At 38.6% G+C, this 24,452-nt stretch overlaps 1 protein-coding gene across 6 annotated transcripts in view; it reads left to right on the top strand.

The window, feature by feature from the left end:
- The window catches only part of MATCAP2 (microtubule associated tyrosine carboxypeptidase 2), a 61,959-nt gene extending 56,541 nt beyond the window's left edge, over window positions 1-5,418 (top strand). For all 6 annotated transcript variants that reach the window (XM_025464630.3, XM_025464632.3, XM_025464631.3 and 3 more), the window contains one exon: window positions 2,672-5,418. In XM_025464630.3, the coding sequence (XP_025320415.1) occupies window positions 2,672-2,833 (162 nt within the window). In that variant the 3' untranslated portion in view covers window positions 2,834-5,418. The remainder of the gene's footprint in view (window positions 1-2,671) is intronic.
- Window positions 5,419-24,452: the final 19,034 nt, after the last annotated feature.

Below are 24,452 nucleotides of genomic sequence, written 5' to 3'. Positions count from 1 at the left end.
GGAGAGGGAAAAGCAGACACCCCACTGAGTAGGGAGCCCATTGCAAAGCTCAATCCCAAGATCCCGGGATCATGACCTGAGCTGAAGGGAGATGCTTAACCACTGAGCCACCTAGGCTCCCTGAAGTAGAGAATTTTAACAGACTGATTACTAGTAATGAAACTGAATCAGTGATAAATGAATTCCTAACAAACAAAACTCCCAACACCTAGGGCCACATAGCTCCATGGATGAATTCTACCAAATACAAATAAATATAACTGTCAAACTCTCCCAAAAAATAGAAGAGGAAGGAAAATTTCCAAATTCATTCTACAAGGCCAGCATTATCCTGATACTAAAACCAAAGTCACTACAAAAAAAAAAAAAAAGACTACAGGTCAGTATTTCTGATGAACATAGTTGTAGAAATCTTACACTAAGACAATCATTCACCATGATGAGGTGGGATTATTCTTGGGTTGTAAGGGTGGTTCAGTATTCACAAATCATTCATGCTACATCGCATCAATAAGAATAAAAATATTTCAGTAGATAAGGAAAAAGTAAAGTATAACATCCATTCATGATAAAAAACTCTTGACAAAGCAGGCTTAGAGGGAGCTCAACATAATAAAGGCTATAAATTAAAACCCCCACAGCCAACATGATAACCAACAATGAAAAATTGAAATTTTTCCATGTACCCTAAGATCAGGATGTCCATTCTTACCCTTTGTATTCAGCATAGTATTAGGAGTTCCAGCTGCAGAAGTCAGACAAGAAAAACAAATAAAAGGCATCTACATTAGTAAGAAATTTTAAAACCATCAGTATTTACAGATGGCATGGTACTATATACAGAAAACCCTAAGGACTGTACCAAAAAACTATTAGAATAAATGAACTCAGTATAAATTACAGAAATATAATATACAGAAAGTTAATATACAGAAATCTGTTGCATTTCTGTACAATAACAAAGCAGAAAGAGAAACTAAGAAAACTGTCTCATTTATCATACCAAAAAGGATAAAATACCTAGAAATAAATTAACCAATTTATTTCATTGATGAAAGAAATGGATTGGAAGAATTAATTTTGTTAAAATGTCCATACTACCCAAAGCAATCTACAGCTTTAGTGCAATCCCAGTCAAAATACCAGTAGCATTTTTCACAGAACTAGAATAAATAATTCTAAAATTCGTATGGACCACTAACAACCTCAAATACCAAAGCCTTCTTAATGAAGAAGCAAGCTAGAAGTATAATAGCCTCAGATTTCAAGATATATTACAAAACTATAGTAATTGAAACAGTATGGAATTGATACAAAAATAGATACCTAGATTAATGGAACCGGATAGCCTAGATCATTTAATCTGGAACGGAAGCAGAGTATACAGTGGGGAAAAAACATTTCCCTCAATAAATGGTGCTGGGAAAACTGGACAGCTTTATGCAAAATAATGAACGTGGACCACCCTCTTACACCATAAAAATAAACTCAAAATGGATTACACACCAAAAACCTAAAAGGAAACACACAGTTATGTCTTGGACATATTTATGGCTATGTCTCCTCAGTCAAGGAAGGAAGAAAAAAAATTACTAAACCACACCAGTATCAACAACAAACCTATTCATTACATGTAGTAATATAAATATTCAAGAAGCACTTGGGAGGCTCAGTTGATTAAGCATCTGCCTTCAGCTAAGGTCATGGTCTTGGGGTCCTAGAATCAAGCCACATGTCCCACTCCCTGCTCAGCGGGGAGTCTGCATCTCCCTCTCTCCCCACTGCTTGTGTTCTCTTTCTCTCTCAAATAGATATATCTTTTTAAAAAAACTTAATAAAGTATAAGTGAACATGATTTCTTTATTTAAAGCCTTTCTACTGAATTAGGAAGTGTTGATCAGAAAACAGTAATTTTTAAATCTAGCCATGTTTTGGAGTTTAAAGTTGCAATGCTAACATATAGAACTTAAGAACTTTCATCTATAAACTCTAAATACCTGTGAAAGACTGGCTTGTTAGGAAATGAAAAAGATCTGAAATTTTATAAAATACTTGCTTACAAAAATTCAAAATAAAAGAATTTAACATAAAACAATTTTATTTCTGAAATTATATAGAAATGGAATTTGATATATAATTGTGCTGAATTTCCAAATTCAGTAATATGGCATTTATATTCTGGCTAGTTCCTGGGTTCTTTTATTAAAATTTAGTCAGAACATTTGTTTAGGTTTGGAGTCTCTCACATATGTATGAAGCATAGGTCCAAGATAGAGTGTTAAATACTGACTTGATTTTCTTTATATGGTCATGGTATGAGCAGACAGATAAATACATTTTCTTTTTTAGTTGCTGCAGGGAGGACAGTGGAAGTGGGGGGAGAGAATTTTGAGCAGGCTCTATGCTCGGTGTGTGAGCCCGATGGAGGGCTTGGTGTTACAACTCTGAGATCATGACTTGAGCCAAAATCTAGAGTCGAGCACTTAACCTACTGAGCCACCCAGGTGCCCCAGTACATTCTTATTTAATACAGTAAAGGAAAGGAAGCCACGGATTTTTGTTATTTTGTAGATATTAAAATAATTTGAAAAAGAGTCCTCATAAAGTTTTTCTTAAGACTTAGGCAAGAAGTTACTTACAATTAAAAATTAACCCCTCTTCCTTTTCTCAGGTCTCTTATGAAGATGTGGATCGCCTAAAAGGATTGGCAGTTATTGAAAACATGAGGGTCCCTCATTTCCTGCAGGATCATGACCGATACATGGAGCATTTAGAGAAAATCATGGAAGTGAATGAACTGACTGACAGGGAACTGAAAGATCTTATATATTAATCAGCATTCTTGCAGACATAGCTAAGCTATACCTCTATGTAAATTACCCGTTAGGTGCAGTTAGCACCAGTATATTTATAAAAGAAGAATGACTGTTTACATGAGTTTTCTGAAGATTGATCTGCAGTATTCAGCTGAATTTTTTAAAGGTTAAGTACAAACTTTAAACTGCTTCCCTAACATGTTTCTGTATGCTGCAGGGGAAAAGTTCCTCCCATTTTTCTCTGAATCTTGAGTCCTAAGAAAATACTACTGGTGAGTGTTTTTGAAGAAGCTTGGTCAAATTGAGTGATAGGCTGCCTGGGCATTAAGCACAGCTCCTTCGCTGCTTCTGCCTGAGTGCCAAGACCAGCCCTGACTAGAGAGTGAATTCCATTGTTGTTTGAACTCCCAAGATTGTATTGTATTTGAAAAATAATGGTAATACTCCTTTGAAAAATTAGTTTTGTCATTCTCCCCAAAGCTAGCTATATCTAAGATTTCTTATTTCTCTTATATGTTAAGTAATGTTAAAGAGAGGGGAAAAGTAGTTTTGAAAAGTTTTCATTAGTTATTTTCCACATTGTTTCACCTTATCAGTTTATAGGAACTAAATTAGAGAATTACCTCATTTTGTCCAGTTATTCTCAACTAAACTTTATTTGCTGAAACATGTTATCCCTTCACGATTTTAACTTTTAGAGTCTTTCTCTCCCCATTCCTTTATATAAATGGTAAGTAAAAGTTCCAGAGAGGTTTGTCTACATAGATTAAAATAGCTGGGGAAGAGAGAAGCTACTCACCTTTTTATTCAGTGGAGCGACTAGCAAAACACAGTAGACGAATACAGTTCCTGTAGGCACTCGATACTGACTAGGTCATGTCTGCCATAAAATTGACCATCTGAAAAATGGAATTCCTGGACATTGCTATTTGGTAAACTGGGCTTGTCATGTTGGCTAAGTATATTTTATCAAAATCTTTGACTTCATCAACCCAATAATGACATAGTTTGAATTTCAAAAATGAGAGTTCTGTTTTGCTACATTTCCTCTGCTAAAAGTGTATACACTTAGCTTTGTATTTATCAATTTCAGTGTATAGTTGGATATGTATATATACTTGAGATCAAATGGTTCTTCAAACAATTTAATGGTCAGGAAGAGCACTGCTATAAACATCCCATTCAAAATTGCTACTGTAATTTTTACCCAAAGCTATCTGAGAGTTGATCTTTACCTCATTTCAGGTTTAAATATGGTGCTAACACTGGTGAATATATACTGCAGACCTGGTCCACATTTGTGCTAGAAAATGATTTTAGGAAATCTTATTCAGGCTAGGTTACGTGAGTTTTCTCATTCACATATTTAGAAGGGCTTGCCTCAAAGAAGAATCTTGCAGCAAACAGGATATATTCTAACTGGCACCTGGTGGTTCTTGCAAAGCCACACATCTCACCTTTGGTAAGCAGCAGGCCAGGCCCTTTGGAGCATCAAAGGCACCCACCATGTGCTATGATAGCTGGAGTGTGGCTTGTAGATCTCTGCAGGGTTGGAGTACATTGTGCCAACACTAACCAGATACTGGAAAACCACTCTCGACCCTTCAAGCATATTTCCTTGTAGCAGAGTCATCCAGTTTCAGCTTTGGTGTAGCATTTTCTAATTCATCTTCAAACTTATCAAAGATAAAACACGGTGAAAACCAGGTTTTATTAACTGGAATAGAAGTATAGACAGAAATGGCAATATTTATGTCCTGTGATTTAAGCCTAAATGCTTATAAACTCAACATTTGCAGGCAATAATACTGCTAATCTTATGTTATAGTTTAAATGTAAAGGAAAATCACAGTAGCCTTAATATCCTGTTGGTAGGATTATTTACAGTGATTCTAGTCTCTGAATTTTGAAATGTGTATTCTCTATGTGATTTGGAAAAGGAAACACTTTCTTGCCTTACTGCTTTGGTATAAAGAAAAAAAATAATACTGTCCGGACAAAAAAAAAAAAAAAAAAAAAAAAACCTTAAATCACATTGATTGTCTTAAGATATTTTAAAAGTTAGCAATGAACCAAAAATAGTTTCAGATTAGCAGAATAATTAAAGATTTCTAAGCTTTGAAAGTTGGGATTGAAGATTTAATTAATGTTTATTCTTTCCTGAAATAGCATTAAGGTCAGTTTTGTTCCCTTGAAACTGAAGTTTTAATAAATATAAAACTATAGCAACAGTACTTAGGAGAATAGTTGAAGGTTGCAGTAATTTTAAGAGTTACTTGGTATAGGCTATTGATTAGGATTTCATCAGTCTTGTCCACTGTCATTCTAACGTATCAAATACAAATTCTGATAAACGGTTAGGTTTTCACATCAGATGGGACTCAAAGTAAAGTGTTTGTAGAAGTAAACCCATAAGTCTTCATTTCTTTATATTTTCACCTTTGTAAAAATGTTTAAAATTTGTATTGTGTTTTGTATATATCTGGACATTTTAGGTTAGGTTATAGTAGAAATAGCACTGAGGGTCTCAAATGAAATGTGTGAATATGTATGCATGCAAACTTATGTTCTTTGAAAACTTAATTATATTTTTATTGTGGTATTTGTGTTTTTATTGTGTGGTAATTAGTGAAAAGTAGTTATTGATCATGTTTATCTTCTAATATCCCTAATACCCTGTTTATAAGGAAATACTCCACCTTTCCCCTAATTAGGTTAGCTTATACTCTCATGGGTGTAGAAAGAAGGGAATAGGAGAAAGGGATAATTTTGTCTTAATTTACTACCCTGTTCACTGAGTAAACTTCTATGCAGAACTTCCTAAGGAGTAGGATCTGTGCTGAGCCCTCTGATGAGGAAGACAAGAACTGTTCATAGTCCAGTAAGGAAGAGTGGCACAGAATCACATTACAGCATGGCCATCTAATACCTAAAAAGTGCTACCAAAAGATCATAAACCATAATAAATAGGCCTGCTTGTGTGTCTGAAACAGAGAAGAATCACTTTGCAAAGTGGTTAGTGTCCTCAATATTTTGTTACCACTCTTTGCAAGGCTTGTGTTTGGAATCTAAGCAGCTTTAGCCCAGGAGGAGGAGTAAACCACATGTACAGCTGCTTGGGTCACAGGCCTGGAGGAGATCCTTTTGGTCTTTGAATTTAAACCTTTACTTGTGAAATCTTGTCATCTGGCTTTGATTTCATCCATTTTTGTTCACTATGATTCTAGTAGCTAAAGGAATTAACGTCTTGAGACTGTTGTCAGGATATGAAATACCAATGTTTGTCAGCTAGCTCTATAAGAGCTTTAAGAAGACAGAATTTGGAGAACACAGGAGGACCATATGGAGTGGAAGCAAGAGGATGGCTATCTCAAGGAAAAGAGAAATGCCTGGAACAGACCCTTCCCTACGACCCTTAGGAGAAACCAGACCTGTCTTGAACCTCTAAAGAAATTGCACCTAGTGAGAGAGGACAAAGCAAAGAGAACAGAAGTTTGACCACTGAGAAGAGACGACTATTGTACTTCTTCCCAGCCATCCAGTTATCCTTATTATAAACAACCAGCTTCAAAATTGATAACAACATGGGTGAATAAGATGTCCCTTATCTGTGCCCCTTCCCCAACCTCCCAATAATAATTTGGCATGGACAAAAATGCTTTTGTGGGAGCTTTGGGATCCAGCAGCACATACCAAGCAAACCAGAAAGAATTTTGCCCACCCATGCATTGGGTAATAAACAGATATAGGTCCTGGCTTGGACCCAGCAATAGCATATGAACAAGCTTCAACCCCTCTCAGTAGTGGTTTGCAAACCTCTAGAAAACACTAAATCCTAGGCAGTCACCCATGGACAAGAGAGTCTTTTTATAAGTCCCAAGTTTCCAACAGAAAAGTTTCAGTATACCATTGAAGCCAAAAAATATGTTTAGATGCATTGAAGAGGAATAGTTTAGCTTCACTCATCCCCCAAGTTGGGACAACTCAGAGCCAAGAGAGGTCTCAGCCTGTGATTTCTCCTATGGCGGGGAGAAAGCAAGTGAGAGAGTGTCCAGCTTCCCTAGCTGTGCAGGATACTACCTAAGAGGCCCTTTTCACTCTGGTCCCATCCAGAGTACTGAATCATGATCCTTATGACTAGGTGGTGGGAATAAACTTGGAGAGTAACAGGACTTTTGGAGGTCACAGACACAGAATCCACTAACTGCTTTACAGCCTCCATTACGAAGCTGGCTCTGAGCTAAGGATGCCTTACCCATGGATCTCCCTGATTAGCCCATGACAGCCCCCCAGTGCTTCATGCATCTCACACACACATACCCTGTGGCTGGCTCTCTGTGTGTACTCCCAACAGCATTGACAGCATGCTTTGGCAGATGCTAGTGAGCATGTGTGAAAAGCCAGCCCAAATTCATGGGCCAGAGAGGTCACTAACTTGAGCTTTAGCCCTGCCCTTGGGAAAGCAAAAGGAAGGCTGTCAGCACTGAGCTTTGTCCATTGCAAAATTGAGAAGGCATATAAACTTAAGAATTTTGCCACAAAAGCAGCATGGAGGAGGCATATCCATAGATAGTCTGAGAGTCACAAATTCTTTACCAGAGCTGACCAAAGGTATTTCTTTAAGATTTTCATTTATTTTTAGAGAGCGCTCATGAGTGGGGTGGTGAGGCAGAGAGATCCATAAGCAGACTCCCTGCTAAGCACGGAGCCCACATGGGGCTTAATCCCAGGACCCTGAGATCATGACCTGAGCTGAAATTAAGAGTCAGACACTTCACTGACTGAGCCACCCACACACTCCCAAAGGTATTTCTTGAAAATAGTAAAGGCTAGGAGGTAACTACTTCAAATACAAAAAATAATGCAAAACTCTAAGGAACATGAGAACTCAAGGAAACAGGACACCACCAAAAGATTATGATAATCCTCCAGTAACCAAACCCAAAGACATGGAGATCTGTTTATCTGACAAGAAATTCAAAATACCCATTTTAAGGAAACTCAGTGAAGTACAAGAATACACAGAAAATTAAGTGAAATCAGGAAAACAATACATGAACAAAAAATTTAACAGAGATGGAAATCATAAAAAAGGACAAAGCATACTCTGGAGTAGAAAAATATAGTGAATGAAATGAAAAATACAGTACACCAACACCAAAGGATCAAGTTTAAAAAAAAAAAATGAATCTAAGAAGATGGGAATCTTGAAATTATCCAGTCAGGGGATCAGGGGAGAACAAAGAAAAAAAAGTGAAAGTGATGAAAACCTACATGATCTATAGGATACCATCAAAAGAAACAATTTGCAAATGACTGGACTTGCAGAAGGAGAGAAGAGGGAGAAAGCAAAAAAATTACTTTAAAAAATGTCTTAAAACTTCCCAAATCTGAGGAGAAATTTGGATATCCATGTTCATGAATTCATAGGTTACCAAACATTCTCAGAAACCTTCCTCAAGACACATAATAAAACGACCAAAAATCAAAGAATCTTAAAAGCAGTGAGAGCAAAGAAGCTTATAACTTAAAAGGGAACCCCACGCTGTTGTCAGATTTCTCAGCACAAACCTTACAGGCCAGGAGAGAATGGGATGATATAGTCAAAGTGCTGAAAGGAAAAACAAACAACTGCTAAGGGTCAGGTGAGAAGATGGCTGAATAGTAGGGACCCTATTCATGCCCTATGGATACAACTAGCTAGCATTCATATCAGTGTGACTAGCCCAGAAAAATCACCCCAAAACTGGCAGAACAAACTCTGTAACCAAAGACTGGGAAGGGACTACATCAAATAAGAAGGCCAACAAGATAGTCTGGGAGCCAAACAGACCATGACCATCCACTGTAGACAAGGAGCTAGTGACATGGAGAAGGGCAGAAAACAGACTTTCACTTTGGGGAGCCCACAAATGAGAATGAATCTCCATAATATATGCCTTTGAAAGTGAGAGGCGCCAAATTTTAGTTCTTAAAACCAGTGACTTAAAGCCTGGAATTTAAAAAATCTTTGGGCTCAGCTCTGGGAGAGCCCTGGGGGCATCAGGAAGTTGAGTCCCTGCCCTTAACAACAGCTAGACAAATGCTGGGGGCAGACAGAAGAAAATTTGCTCATTTCAGAGCATGGCTGGACAGATAGGAATCACAGATTCCTCCAGGGACAAAGGAGCTGGCAAGTTCCATTTCCCTCCTCCACCTCCCAGCATAAACAATGGGCACCTGCAGGAACCAGTGTAGTGCCGACACTCATTAGCTAATTTGCTTGCACCGAGCCTCATTACCCCTGCTTCAGCAGATCTGTCCTTCCTACTGTAGCTTGTCTGATTCCCTGCACTGTGGGTCCCCCAGAAGACCTGCACAAATTCTGCCAACACTACATCTCCAGACCTGCATGTCTTGTGGAACCTCAGCCCCGGTAGTGGTACAGCCAGGTCTCATTTTACAAGCAGAACACAACATTAAAATGTTAAATGTTAAAATATGCCCCACCCCTGCTGGTGACCAACTACTGCTTACAATAGGCAAAGATAGCCTCTGTAGACAACTGGACTGAAGGAAAAAGAAGCTAAGACTCAAACAGCAGAGTACATGCAACACACATGGGAGATATTCCCTCAAGCACCACACCCTGGGGAATGGGACATTGCACTGCAGGGCACTATAGGACCTCTTCTTAATAAGGCTATTATTATCACTAAAAGCAAGAGAGAAGTAGCTGACTCTCCTAACTCATAGACAAAATGGGGAGACCGAGAAACATCTCCCAAATGGAAGAACAGAACCAAACCACAGCAAGAGACCAAAGCAAAAGAGAGAACTTAATGATCATAAAAACAGTGGACTGGAGAAAAGAATGGAGGAAATCAATGGGGCCCTTAACACAGAGATAAAAAAGAACCAATCAGAAATCAAGAACACAGTAAATGAGATTAAACTAGATGAAGCAGAGGAATGAATTAATGACCTGGAAGAGGGTGTAATGGAAAGTAACCAAGCTGAGCAAATGAGAGGAAAGAAAAGAGGAAAGGAAAGAAAATTATGCAAACAGAATAGTCTTAGGGAACTGTGACTCCATCAACTATAAAAATCACATTATAGGCATTTCAGAAGAAGAAAGAGATAAGGGACCAGAAAACACCCCCAATCTGGGGAAGGAAATAAATAACCAGATCCAGAAGGCAAGAGATTTCCCCAAAAATTCAACCCAAGGAGGTCCACACCAAAACAGGAATTAAAATGGCAAAAAGTGGGGATAAAAATTTTAAAAGCAATAAGGGGAAAAGACAGTTACATACAAGGGAGCCCTGATAAGACTATCAGCTGATTTTTCAGCAGGAACTTTGCAGGCCAGAGGGGAGTGGCATGATCTATTTATTCAAAGTGCTGAATGGGAACAAAAATCTGCAGTCAAGAATACTTTATCCAGCAAGGCTATCATTCAGAATACAAAGAGGTAGTTTCTCAGATAAGCAAAAACTAAAGGAGTTCATGACCATTAAACCAGCCCTACAAAAAATATTAAAGGGGACTTTTTGAGTGGAAAGGAAGACCATAAGTTAGGTTATGAAAAGTAAAAAATACAAAAGTAGCAAAAATAAATATTTCTGAAAAAAAATAGCAAGGGATCCACAAAAGAAAAAGATGTAAAATATGACACCATATATTTAAAATGGGGGGAGGGATGAGGGAGAAGTTTAATGGGTTTAAACTCAGCTACCATCAACTTCATATAGACTGCTATATGCAGAAGGTCTTATACACAAACACAATGGTAACCAGAAATTTAAAAAGTAGTAATATGCAAAGAATAAAGAGAATGGAATCCAAGTATACCACTAAAGAAAGCCAACAAAGTATGAAAGAGAGCAAGAATAGATCAGAGAAAAATTATAGAACCTACCACAAACAGCAATAAATGCCTATCAATAATTACTTTGAATATAAATGGACTAAATGCTCCAATCAGATGTAAGGTTACAGAATGGATAAAAAAAAAATAAGACCCATCTCTATGCTGCCTACCAGACACTCATTTGACCTAAAGAAACCTGCAGATTGAAAGTAAGGGAATGGAGAAACATTTGTCATGCACATGGATGGCAAAAGAAAACTGGGGCAGCAATACTTACATGGGACAAAATAGACCTTATACAAAGACTATAACAAGAGACAAGGACACTATATAATGATAAAGGGGACAATCCAGCAAGAGGCTATAACAACTGTAAATATTTATACACCCAACATGGGAGCACCTAAATACATAAAACAGTTTAAAAACAGGCATAAAAGAAATAATAATACAAAAATAGTAGGAGATTTTTAACACCTCATTTACATCAATGAACAGATCAAGTAGAAAATCAACAAGGAAACAGTGGCTTTGAATGACACAGGGGACCAGATGAATTTAACAGACACATTCAGAACATTCCATTCTAAAACAGCAGGATACACTTCCTTTTCAAGTGCATTCTCCAGAATAGATCATGTATTAGGCCATAAAACAAGCTTCAGCAAACTCAAAAAGATTAAAGTCATACCATTTATATCTTTTCTGAACATCATGGTATGAAACTAGAAATCAACCAGAAGAAAAAATTGGGAAAGAGCACAAATACATGGAACTTATGTAACATCCTATTGACGAATGTATGGGTCAACCAACTGATCAAAGAAGAAATAAAAAATTACATGAAAACAAATGAAAATGAAAACACAACAGTCCAAAATGTTTGGGATGCAGCAAAATTGCTTCTAAGAGGGAAGTTAATAGAAATACAGGCTTACCTCAAAAGGAAGAAAAATCTCAACCTAACCTTACATCAGCAGGAATTAGAAGAAGAAACAAAACCCAAACCCAGCAAAAGGAAGGAAATAATAAAGATCAGAATGAAGTAAGTGATACAGAAACTTAAGAAACAACATATTGATGAAACCAGGAGCTAGTTCTTTGAAAAGATCATCAAAATTGATAAACCTATAGCAAGACTATTGAAAAAGAAAGAGGACCCAAATAAAATTACTAATGCAAGATGAGAAATAACAACCAACATCACAGAAATACAGATAATTGTAAAAGGATATTATGAAAAACCTCTATGCCAACAAATTGGACAACTTAGAAGAAAGGATGTTTGAACGGACCAAGTACCAAAAATGAAATTCAATCAGTAATTTAAAAATTCCCCCCAAAAGCAAAGTTCAGGACCAGATGGCAGGCAAATTCTACTAAACATTTAGAGAACCATTTTTCTCAAACTATTCCAACAAATACAAAAGGAAGGAAAACTTCAAAATTCATTCTATGAGGGTGATACCAAAATCAGATACACCACAGAAAGAACTACAGGCTAATATCTCTCATGAGTATAAATGCAAAAACCCTCAACAAAATCCAATAATATATTTAAAAAATCATACACACTATCAAGTTGGATTTATTCCCAGGACGCAAGGGAAGTTCATTATTCCCAAAACAATCAATGTGATACGTCAATAAGAATAAAAATCATATGATCATTTTGATAGATGCAGAAAAAGCATTTGACAAAGTACAACATCCATTCATGATAAAACTCCTCAATAAAGTACGCCCAGAGGAAACACATTGCAACATTATAAAGGCCTTCTCTGAAAAATCCACAGCTAATATCATCCTCAGTGGAAAAAACTGACAGCTTTTCCCCTAAGATCAGGAACAAGACAAGGATGTACACTCACCACTTTTATTCAACAGAGTATACTGGAAGTCCTGGTCACAGCAATCAGACAAGAAAAAGAAATAAAAGACATCCAAATTGGTAAGGAAGCAGTACAACTTCACTACTGGCAAATGATACGATAATGTATATAGAAAACCCTTATGAGTCCACCAAAATACTACTAGAATGATAAATGAATTCAGTAAATTCAAAGGACACAAAATCACTGCACAGAAATCCGTTGCATTCTTATACACTTACAAAACAGCAGAAAGTGAAATTAGGGCAGCCCCGGTGGCACAGCGGTTTAGCGCCGCCTGCAGCCCGGGGCGTGATCCCGGAGACCCTGGATCGAGTCCCACGTCAGGCTCTCTGTATGATGCCTGCTTCTCCCTCTGCCTATGTCTATGCCTCTCTCTCTGCCTCTATGAATAAATAAATAAATAAATAAATAAGTAAATAAATAAATCTTAAAAAAAGTGGAATTAAGAAAAAGAATCCCATTTACAACAGTACCAAAAACAATAAAATAGGAATAAACTTAAAGAGATGAAAGACCTGTACTCTTAAAACTACAAAACACAGAATAAAGAAATTAAACATGACACAAAGAAATGGAAAGACTTCCATGCTCTTGGATTGGAAGAAGAAACATTGTTTTTTGGGAAGAAGAAACATTGTTAAAATGTCTATACTATCCAAAGCAACCTACAGATTTAATGCAATTTGTATCAAAATACCAATAGCATTTTTTCACCAAACTAGAATAAATAATCCTAAAATTGGTATAAAACCACAAAAGACTTTGAATAGCCGAAGCAACCTTGAAAAAAGAAAAAACTGGAGGTATCACAATTCCAGATTTCAAGTTATATTACAAAGTGTCAGTAATTAAAACACTGGTGGGGCACCTTGCTGGCTCAGTTGGAAGAGCACGTGACTCTTGATCACAGAGTCATGAGTTTGAGCCCAACACTGGGTGTAGAGATTACTAAAAAAATAAAAATAAAAACTTTACAACAGCAGCAGCAACAGAAACCCACTATGGTTCTGGCATAGAAATAGGCACATAGATTAATGTAACAGAAAGCCCAGAAAGAACCCCACAATTACATGGCCAGTTAATATTCGACAGAGAGCAAGAATATACAATGGGAAAAAGATAAATGATGTTGGGAAAACTGGATAGCCACATGCAAAAGAATGAAACTGGACCACTTTCTGTCACCATATGCAAAGATAAACTGAAAATGGATTAAAGACCTACATGTAAAACCTGAAACCATAAAAACCCTTGAAGAGAGCATAGGCAGTAATCTCTGACATCAGTCATAGCAACATCTTCCTAGATAGGTCTCATGAGATAAGAGAAATAAAAGCAAAAATAAATTATTGGAACTATATCAGAATAAAGTGTTTCTGTACAGTGAAGGAAACAACAAAACTCAAAGGCAACCTAATGAGTTGGAGAAGATATTTGCAAATCATGTCCAATAGAGGATTAGTATCCAAAAATATATAAAGAACCAACACAACTCAATATCTAAAAAACAAATAATCCAAACAAAATGGGCAGAAGACATGAACAGACATTTCTCCAAAGAAGACATACAGACAGCCAACAGACATATGCTCAACATCACTCATTATCAGGGAAATACAAATCAAAAGTACAATGAGATCATTATCAGTCGAAAACATAAACAATGTGAGGATGTGGAGAAAAAGGAATCCCAGAAACGGTTTTGAAAACCAAAGGAGCCTGACTTTGTTTTTATAATCAGTGAGACTTAACATTGGAATTTTAAAAAATCAGTGTGCTTGGAGAGCAATAGGAAACTGAGTCCTCACCCTTAAAGAGATAGCACAACAAACAGCCCTGTGGAGATACAGCATAGAAGCAGCAGTTTGAAAAGTGCCTTGGGTACACAGGAAGGAGATTTATTTCCTAATCTCAGAGTGTGTGCTGGAGGGGCAGGGATCTTTTGGAGATTTCTTCAAGAACCAAAGAGTTTATAGGTACCATTTCTCTCACCACTGCATCCCAGCCTAGATACACAGACACTTAATGGAAACCAGTGTAGCATGAACACTCTCACCTAGCTTGCTAATAGCACACCTCACAGTGGACTAGTCCTGGCACTGAATGACCCACCCCTGTACTCTCCCACAGACCTGCCCCCTCCAACATGCTTTTGGCAGGTGACCATCCAAAGCATTGTCAGAAGTCTGGCAGGGTGCGAGCAACCCCAACAGTGGCCAGCACCACTGAAAGTGACTCCTGCCCTGGGGAGAGGGGAAGATAATCACATATACCAGTCACACTACAAACCCAGCTATGGGTAGGGGCAGATAACTGATCTGACTCCAGGACCTGCCCACCAACAGAAGCTGCTCAGGAGACAACACAGGTAAAGCACATCGCAGTTTAATGCTACCACAGCTCTGGCAAACACCTGGTCTCAACCAGGTCAAGCCCAAGGTGTCCCCACATTAGCCCACTAACAACACAGGGACAAAACCCTGCCCACAACCAGGGAAATAGAGCCGTTGCAGATGACTAGACTGAAGGCAAATGTGGCTCAGCCCCAACAGTAGGGCACACACAACACAAACAGGAGACACCCCTTAAGCACCAGGTTCTGGTAAACAGGGACGTTTGCACTGCAGGGAACTATAGGATCTCTTCTTCATAAGGCCACTACTCTCAAGGGCAGGAGACATACTGACTTTCCTAACAGAGAATTGACAAAATGAGGAGACAATATCTCCTAAATAAAAGAACAGGACAAAATCACAGTAAGATAGCTAAACAAAATGAAGATCATTTAAATTAGTGGTCATAAAAATACTCACTGATCTTGAGAACAAGTGGAGGATCTCAGTGAGACCCTTAGCAAAGAGATAGAAAACACAACCAATCAAAGATGAACTCAATAACTGATATTAGAAATACACTAGAGGGAATAAATGGTAGACTAGAGGAAGTAGAACAGATCAGCAACATGAAGGACAGAGTAAGGCTAAACAGGAGAGAGAAAAAGTAAAAAATGAAAACAGATGAAAGGAACCCAGTGTAACCATCATGTCTTTAATATTCTCATTATAGGGATCCCAGAAGAAAAAGGGAGATAGGGTGCAGAAAATTTATTTGAAGAAATAATAGATAACTTCAGAAATCTGGAGAAGGAAACAGAAATCCAGATCCAGAAGGCACAGAAAGCCTCCAGCCCAAGGAGGTCCACAGTAAGATCCATAGTAATTAAAATGGCAGAAAGCAGAGATCAAGAGAGAATTTTAAAAGCAAGATACACACAAGGGAAACCCCATAAGGTATCAGCTGATTTTTAGCAGCAACTTTGTAGGCAAGAAGTGGTATGATATATTCAAATTGATAAAAGAAAACCTGCAACTAAGATACTCTATCCCGCAAGGCTATCATTCAGAATGGAGCGAGTCTCCCAGACAAACACAAGTTAAAGGGTTTCATGACCATAAAACCAACCTTACAAGAAATGTTAACAGTGATTCTTCGAGCGAAAAGAAAGACCATAAGCAGGGGTAAGAAAAGCAGGAAGCACAAAAGCAGTAAAAATATACAAGTATATTCATAAAGATCAGTCAAGAGATTCACAAAATAAAAATGTAAACTATGACACCATATACTGTATGGGATATGTATGGGAGGGAGAGGAATGTATGGGAGGGAGAGGAATAAAAATGTAATGCTTTCAGAATGGATTCTTACTTAAGTGATCATCAACTCAAAATATACTGCTGTGTACATAAGATGTCATATATAAACCTAATGTTAACCACAAATGAAAAACAGATATGCAAATAATACAGAGAAAAGATGCCAAGTATATCACTAAGAAAGCCAGCAAACTGAGAGAAGAGGGCAAGAGAAGAAAGGAAGAAAGAACTACAAAAACAATCATAAAACAAGTAACAAAATGGCAATAAACGTATACTATCAATAGCCAAATATGGGAGCAACCCACGTGTCCAGTGATAGGTGAATGGATAAAGCAGATGTGGTAAACATATACAAGGAATATTAGTCATAATAAAGAATGAAATCTTGCCATTTGGAACAACATGGATGGATCTAGAACCTGCTGAACGCTAAATGAAATGAGTCAGGAAAAGACAAGTACCATATGACTTCACACATGTGGAATTTAAGAAAACAATGAGAAAAAAGACAAACCAAAAAATCACATTTAAATATGGGAACAAGCTGATGGTTACCAGAGGAGAGTAGGGAAGGGGAGATGAGTGAAATATGAAGGGTATTAAGAGTACACTTATCACAATGACATCTGAGTAATATATAGAACTGTTGAATCAGTATATTGTGCCCCTGAAACTAATATACCACTGGAATTAAATTTTTAAAAAGTGAATAGGAGTGTGGAAGGACTTTTGAAGGTCAGCAAGTTCAGCAAGCTTATCTTAGATTTAGGAGGCATCCCTTGTTTTTTGAACTAAGGAATGAGAAAATAAACGGTGCTTCAAGAAAACTTATCTAGACATTGAATTGAGATATTTCATTTGAACCCACTGGGACTCGGTGACTCTGTTTATACCAAGTATCTTACTTGGTACAATTATGTAATGTAGGGATCAAGTTCTGTCATAAGGAACTTAGTCTGGTGGATTCAAGAAACTGATTTTGAAAAGTCTGACTCAGTAAAATTCCAATAGCAGTGTTGATATCAACTTATATTATTATTGGGTAGCTGTTCCATGTTGCCAGTCTAGTTCCACCTTAGGAACAGATTGAGTCTGTCATGCGTTTACACCATGAAGGTGGATTCCGTGATTTCCACAGGATGTTTTAAAGTCTACCTTCAAATCACTGGAATCCTATAGAATCACATAAATTTAGATGAATTTTAAACAGCAGCATTTTGTATTTCATTTTTCTGCATTTGTTCCCTTCTAAATCAGATTTCCATCCATCCTTATGATGGCTCAGCCCTTTTCTACTGTGCTCTTACCACTCTACATCTTCTAATTATACTAACCTGACATCTCCTTCTCTAGAATGCTTTTATTGCCTTGTAATGCATGTCCCTGGCACTTTGCTTTGCAGTTGTTTTTATGTCAGTCTTGCTTAACCAATTAAAATTATAGTCTACTTGAAAACATAAAAAAATAATTTTAAAAGTCTGTAAATGTTGAAAGGAATTTGAGTTGAAATAAAAGTAATTAGTAACACACTAGTAAAAGTAAGTATTTAGTCAAATTCAGAATACTGTTGTAATATGGTTGTGTATTAATCATGTAAGACTAGTTAAAGGACAAGAGTATTAAAAGTAACTACAATAGCTCGTTAATGAATACCCAATATAAACAGAGATAAATTATGACATCAAAAATGCAAAAGTGGGAGGAGTAAAAGGATAGAGTTTTTGGATGCAGTTGAAGTTGCTATCAACATAAATGGACTGTTATAGTTAAGTTTTATGTAAATTTTACGTTAACCACAAAGCAAAAGCCTACAAAGATTTACAAAAGATAGAGAAATGAATCAATGCATATCACTATGGAAAACCGATTTACAAATGAAAGAAGCAAGAGAGGAAATAAGAAATAAGGAAAATACAAAACAGCTAGAAAACATTAAGATGATATTAATAAATCCTTACCTATCAATAATCATACCAAACAAAAGGCACAGACGGGCAGGATAGACTTAAAAAACAAGATCCAACTACATGCTGCCTATAACAGATTCACTTCAGCCTTTAAGACAGACATAGGCCTAAAGTGAAGGTAAGGAAAAAGATATCCCATGCAAGTATAAACCAAAAGAGAGCAAGGGTAACAAATATCAGACAAAATAGACTTTAAGCTCAAAATGGTAAACAAGACAAAGAAGATCATCATGTAATTATAAAGGGATCAATTCAAAAGGATATTACAGTTGTAGAAGTACCCAACATTAAAGCACCTAAACATATTAGAGAAATACACACGAATAAAGAAATAGACAGCAATACAATAACAGGAGACTTTCAATATTCCACTTTCAACAATGGATAGATCATCCAGACAGAAAATCAATATGGAAACGATGGACTTAAACTACACTTCAGGCAGAAATGGCCTAATACACACACACACACACACACACACACACACACACACACACACAACACCCCATCCAACAACAGAATACACATTATTCTCAAGTGCACACAAAACAAGTCTTAGCAAAGTTAAGAAGATTGAAATCATACCAAGTATCTTTTCTGACCAAAATGGTATGAAACTAGAAATTATCAGTGGGATTCCTCCTAGAAAACTAGAAAATTCACAAATATGTAGAAATTAAACAACATGTTCCTGACCAACCAATCGGCCAAAGAACAAATCAAAGGGAAATTTTAAAAATATATTTGAAACAAATGAAAATGGGAATACAACATACCAAAACTTATGGGATCCAGCAAAAGCAGTTCTAGGAGAGATGTGTATAATGATAAATGCTGACACTGATTTTAATAAAATCTTGAACAACCCAACTTTACACCTCAAGAAAGTAGAACAACAACAGACTAAGCCCAATGTTAACAGAAGTAAAGAAATTGAAGTAGATGCAAATAAATGGAAAGATAATTCATGTATATAGATCAGAAGAATTTATATTGTTAAATTGTCCATACTATCCAAAGCCATCTATAGATTCAATGCAATCTCTATCAAAATTCCACTGTGAAAAGCCCAGGACCCAGTGAATTTTTTTTTCCCACAAAACCAGAAAAAAAAATAATCCTAAAATTCATACAGAACAAAAGGCCCTGAAGACCCAAAGCAATCCTGATAAAGAACTAAAAGCCAGAGGTATCGTACTTCCTGATTTCAAACTATATTATAAAATGACAGTAATCAAAACAGTATGATATGGGCATAAAAATAGACACACAGGCCAATAGAACAGAATGGAGAGCCCAGAACACTCAATGGGAAAAGGACAGTCTACTCAATAATTAGTGTTGGGGAAAGCCAGATCATGCAGATGAATGAAATTGGATGTCTATCTTAGATCACTCACAAAAATTAGCTCAAAATAAATTAAACACTTAACCACAAGACTTGAAACCATAAAAATCCTAAGAGAAATCATAGGGGAAAAGCTTCTTGACATTGGTTTTGGTAATATATATATATATATATATTTTTTTTGATATGACACCAAAAGTAGAAGCAACAAGAGCAAAAAGAGCAAAAATAAATAAGTGGGGTTACATCAAACCAAAAAGCTTCTGCACAGCAAAAGAAACAACAGAATGAAAAGACAACTTATGGAATGGGAGAAAGTATTTGCAAATCATATATATCTGATAGGGAGTTAATATCCAAAATATACAAGGAGCTCACACAACCCAATAGCAAAAAAAATACAATCTGATTTAAAAATGAACAAAAGAACTAGATATTTTTTCCAAAGAAGACAAATTGCCGACATATGTGAAAAGACCTCAGCATCCCTAATCATTAGGGAAATGCAAATCAAAACCACAAGGAGATATCACCTCGTACCTATTAGAGTGGCTACTACCAAAAAGACAAGAGATAACACGTATTGGCAAAGATAAGGAGAAAAGGGACTTGTATACTATCGGTGAGAATGTAAATCAGTACAAGTATGGAAAATAAGTAGGGAGTTTTTTGAGGAAACTCCCTCAAAAAATTAAAAATAGAATTACCATATATGATCCAGCAATCCGACCTCTGGGTATATAATCAAAGGAAATAAAAATAGGGTATTTTTTTAATTTAAATCCAATTAGTTAATTTAAATTCAATTCAGTTGCATATCATTTAGGTTATTTCCATATCTTGGCTGCAGCGTCATTCACAATAGCCAAGATATGGAAATAACCTAAATGTCTGTCAGAAGCTGAATGGCCGTCACACACACAGGAATATCAATCAGGCACCAGAAAGAAGAAAATCCTGCCATTTGCAACAACGTGGATGGGCCTTGGGGGCATCATGCTACATGAAATCTATCAGAGAAGGACGAATACTGTATGATTATCACTTATATGTGAAATCTAAAAAAGGTAAATTCATGGAAACAGAGTATAAAATAATGGTTACCGGGGGATGGAGCGGGGGAGATGTTGGTTAAAGGATACAAACTTCCAATTAGCTCTGAAGGATCTACTGTACAGCACAGTGGTTAGAGTTCTCAATGCTCTATTACGTACTTGGACGGTGCTGAGAGGGTAGAGCTTCGATGCTCTCACCACAGCAAAGAAACGGCAAGTATGTGGTGCTAGAGGTGTTAACTAAGTCTACTGTGGCAATCATTTCATAATATATAAACGTATCAAGTCATCACATTGTACACCTTAATGTCACATATGAATCATATCTCGGGGCACCTGGGAGGCTCAGCGGTTGAATGTCTGCCTTCGGCCCAGGGCGTGATCCTGGAGACCCGGGATCGAGTCCCGCATCGGGCTCCCTGCATGGAGCCTGCTTCTCCCTCTGCCTGTGTCTCTGCCTCTTTCTCTGTGTCTCTCATGAATAAATAAAATCTTTTAAAAAAATTCACATCTCAAATAAAACTTGGTAAAACAAGAAAACCAACTTCACTATTTGTATGTGTGCTGTGACCCAGAGATATTTTATGCATATATATAATCAAATATGCAAAAAAACCACTCTGCTTTATTTTTAGCACCAATAGATCACCATACGTATTTTTTTTTGTATTTTGATTTTTCTGTTTAATAGATATCAGATTATTCTAAGGTATGAACTCTTTAAAGTTATGAGGGTTTATTCTTTAAAAAAAAAATAGGTGAGGGACGCCTGGATGGCTCAGCAGTTGGGTGCCTGCCTTTGGCCCAGGTCATGATCTCAGGGTCCTGGAATCAAGTCCCACATTGGGCTCCCTGCATGGATCCTGCTTCTCCCTCTGCCTGTGTCTCTGCCTCTCTCTCTCTCTCTTTCTCTCTCTCTGAGTCTCTCATGAATAAATAAATAAAATCTTAAAAAAAAAATAGGTGAAATCTCAGTGAGTGATAATTTCATGACATTGTAGAACGCTGGAGATTATTTTTTCCCTTATGGGGATTAGCCAAACCTGAAAAAAATCCCAAACACCATTTGTATCAGAGGTCTTAAGAGCAGCAAATACATGATTATCACAGGATTAAATATCTGAAATTTAGATAAGCCACATTTGTTTCTTTTGCCCTTTAAAAATAACCTCTATCATAGTTACGGTGCTTCCCTGATTAATCACCGTGTTTCTCCCAGGGAATTAAGTATCTTGGATCTGACAGGTAAATGGGCCTTCCCGGATCTAGGAAGACCTAACTTTCTTTACAGTGTTATTTGAGCGCTGGAGTGAATTTGATGCCACGCCACCGCTGCCCACTAGAGGGGCCACGAGCTCTTTTTCCCTCCTGTTCTGGCTCCTTCGGGCCCTATTTTATTTCAGGCTGCAGGCCCTCTAGATGATCCATCTTGCCAGTTAACGCTCACAGCTAAACCCAGACCTACACTCCGACTTTAAGCCAGCGCAATTCTTCTAGGAAAGATTTGTAGATCCCTTCCAAGAGCTCAAGAGAAGGAGTTCCTGAAGACTCTTGCAGTCCTATTCCAAAGTCAGGTGCATCCTCTGGTGTCCAAATCTCTCGCTAACCAGTTTGCCTTAAAAATCCCTTGAGTTGGGCTAAAAACCAATATACAGACTCTGTCTATACAAATACACGAAGTGTGTCACATGCTGAAGTATGTTAAATACAATTTACAGTCTTCAGAGGTAGCTTCGATAACATTTAACGCGTCTGAAACACAACCTCTATCGAAGGGGAGAGCAATGGGAAATTCAGCTGCTTTTTTAATCTCACCACAGCTTCCTAACACAAATACCCAGACACTTCTAGGTAAAATGAGCTTTTTCCTTTTAGAGGAATAAGGGAGGAGATACTGGGGAAAGATACCAGATCCTCTCACCAAAGAGACTTCTCGGCTCATCAGCTAACAGTGGCTCACAGACCGAGGTCCCCATTGTTTCTGGATCACAGGCCAGGCTAGGGAATTCACAATTTCTGACCTCAGCCCCCCTGTGCTTTGATGTACCACACCTCTGTGGCGTCTTCAGGGCTTCCCCATGCTCCAGACACCTGGTAACAAGGTACCCCTCAAGCCCTTTAAGCTTCTGGACCGTCTTCAGTGAAACACTGGAAAACACAGAGGCCTTCTCCTTCTTGACCCCATGCCCCAGGTAAATACACCTATAAACTGGGATCCCCAAGGGCTGGTGGGCAAGCTTCTGAGGTGTTTAGGGGTTAGATAAGTGACTAGATTTGTCAGGGACAAGCCAAGGCTTTGAGAATGTGAACACACTGGATGTTGAGGATGGGAACTGGTGCCCTTGCCTGCAGGGTCCGTCGGGAAGCTGCCTGCGAAGGCTCTCGGGTCTGATCCTCCTGCACGTTCACTGAGCCTAGCTGCCCCCAGCACCCAAACCACTCGGTCTGACTGCTGCTCGCATGCGGGCTCAGGTCGGTCCTGTGAAAAATTCTCTGGTAATCTATTTTTTTAAATTCATTCATGAGAGACAGAGAGAGAGAGAGAGGCAGAGACACAGACAGAGCGAGAAGCAGGCTCCATGCAGGGAGCCCAATGCGGGACTCGATCCCAGGACCCCAGGATCATGCCCTGAGCCCAAGACAGACGCTCAACCTCTGAGCCACCCAGGTGTCCCGATCCTTTGGTAATTTAAATATGAATAAGCGAGTGATGAAGAACGATGTTCAGAAAAATTCAGAAGGAAAGTTAGACAAATTCCTAGAGCTCCAGCTGTTTACCAGTTTTACAAATAGTGAGGATTTACTTTTTGAGACCTGGCCTTGTGTTTTGGTACCTGAAGTGATGAAAAGCCCGTCAGCCTCCGCCAGCCGAGGGCTCAGACCCTTTGTCACACGGTCACAGTAGCCTGTCCGCTCGTTCAGCTCCTGCTGGCCTCCACCATGGACTCTTCCAGGTACTGCCCCCACTGATGGAATCTCTCACCGAGTCCTGAAAAGCCACACGAAGATTCTGGTAAACTACCATATTTCTTCTTGATGCTCCATCTTTAGATTATGTACAGTAGGCTCAGCCACATTTCTGGGCACCTAAACATCCCCTCCCCACACACACGGGTGTTTCTCAAAGTGTGAACCTCAGGGCACCTTCACCAATCCGGCTGGGCCACAGGCCAGACCTAATCAGCAGTCCCATCGTCGGGCTCCCTGGGTTAGGGCTAAGGAACCTGCTGGCCAGAAAGCTCCTGGGAGACTCTCCATGCACTGAAGTGGGAGGCCCACGACCCCAGAGAGAAAATCCCTTTGTTGGGTAGCTGGGGCAGACGTAACCCTTTAGAGCAAAAGGCGAAGCGCAGGCCAGGGAAATGCAGTTGTCAGTGTGCCCAGCGAGTCTGTGGCATAGCGGACCTCATCCTGGCACCGCCTCCTCCCTGGCCTCGAGCTTGGAGTCGGTGAAGGGGAGTGGAGATTTGTATAGCCAGGAAAATGCATAGGATTCCTTACAGAACGGGGACAGCGTCCTGCTGGTCCTTCTTTCCGGAGAAAGCCGTCTCTGGAATCTCTAAGAACGCCACCTCGGCACATCTCAGAACCCGAAGGAAGAATCCACCCCGGGAAGCCAGCGGGCCTGGGCCCACTGGTCGGACACCTTCCTCCGCGGCCAAGCGGGCTCTGCCCGGATCACACGATGAGGGAGGTCAATCGCACTCCCCACGGCAAAACCAAAGTCCTTGATGCTCCCCGCAGCCCCCCCAAACATTTAATTAAATAATTTATCGGGCAGCCCAGGTGCTCAGTGGTTTAGCACCTGCCTTCAGCCCAGGGCATGATCCTGGAGACCTGGGATCGAGTCCCATGTCGGGCTC

This window comes from Canis lupus, chromosome 14 (genome assembly GCF_003254725.2).
Source record: "Canis lupus dingo isolate Sandy chromosome 14, ASM325472v2, whole genome shotgun sequence".
NCBI lineage: Eukaryota > Metazoa > Chordata > Mammalia > Carnivora > Canidae > Canis > Canis lupus.
This window is presented reverse-complemented; position numbering and strand designations above follow the sequence as displayed.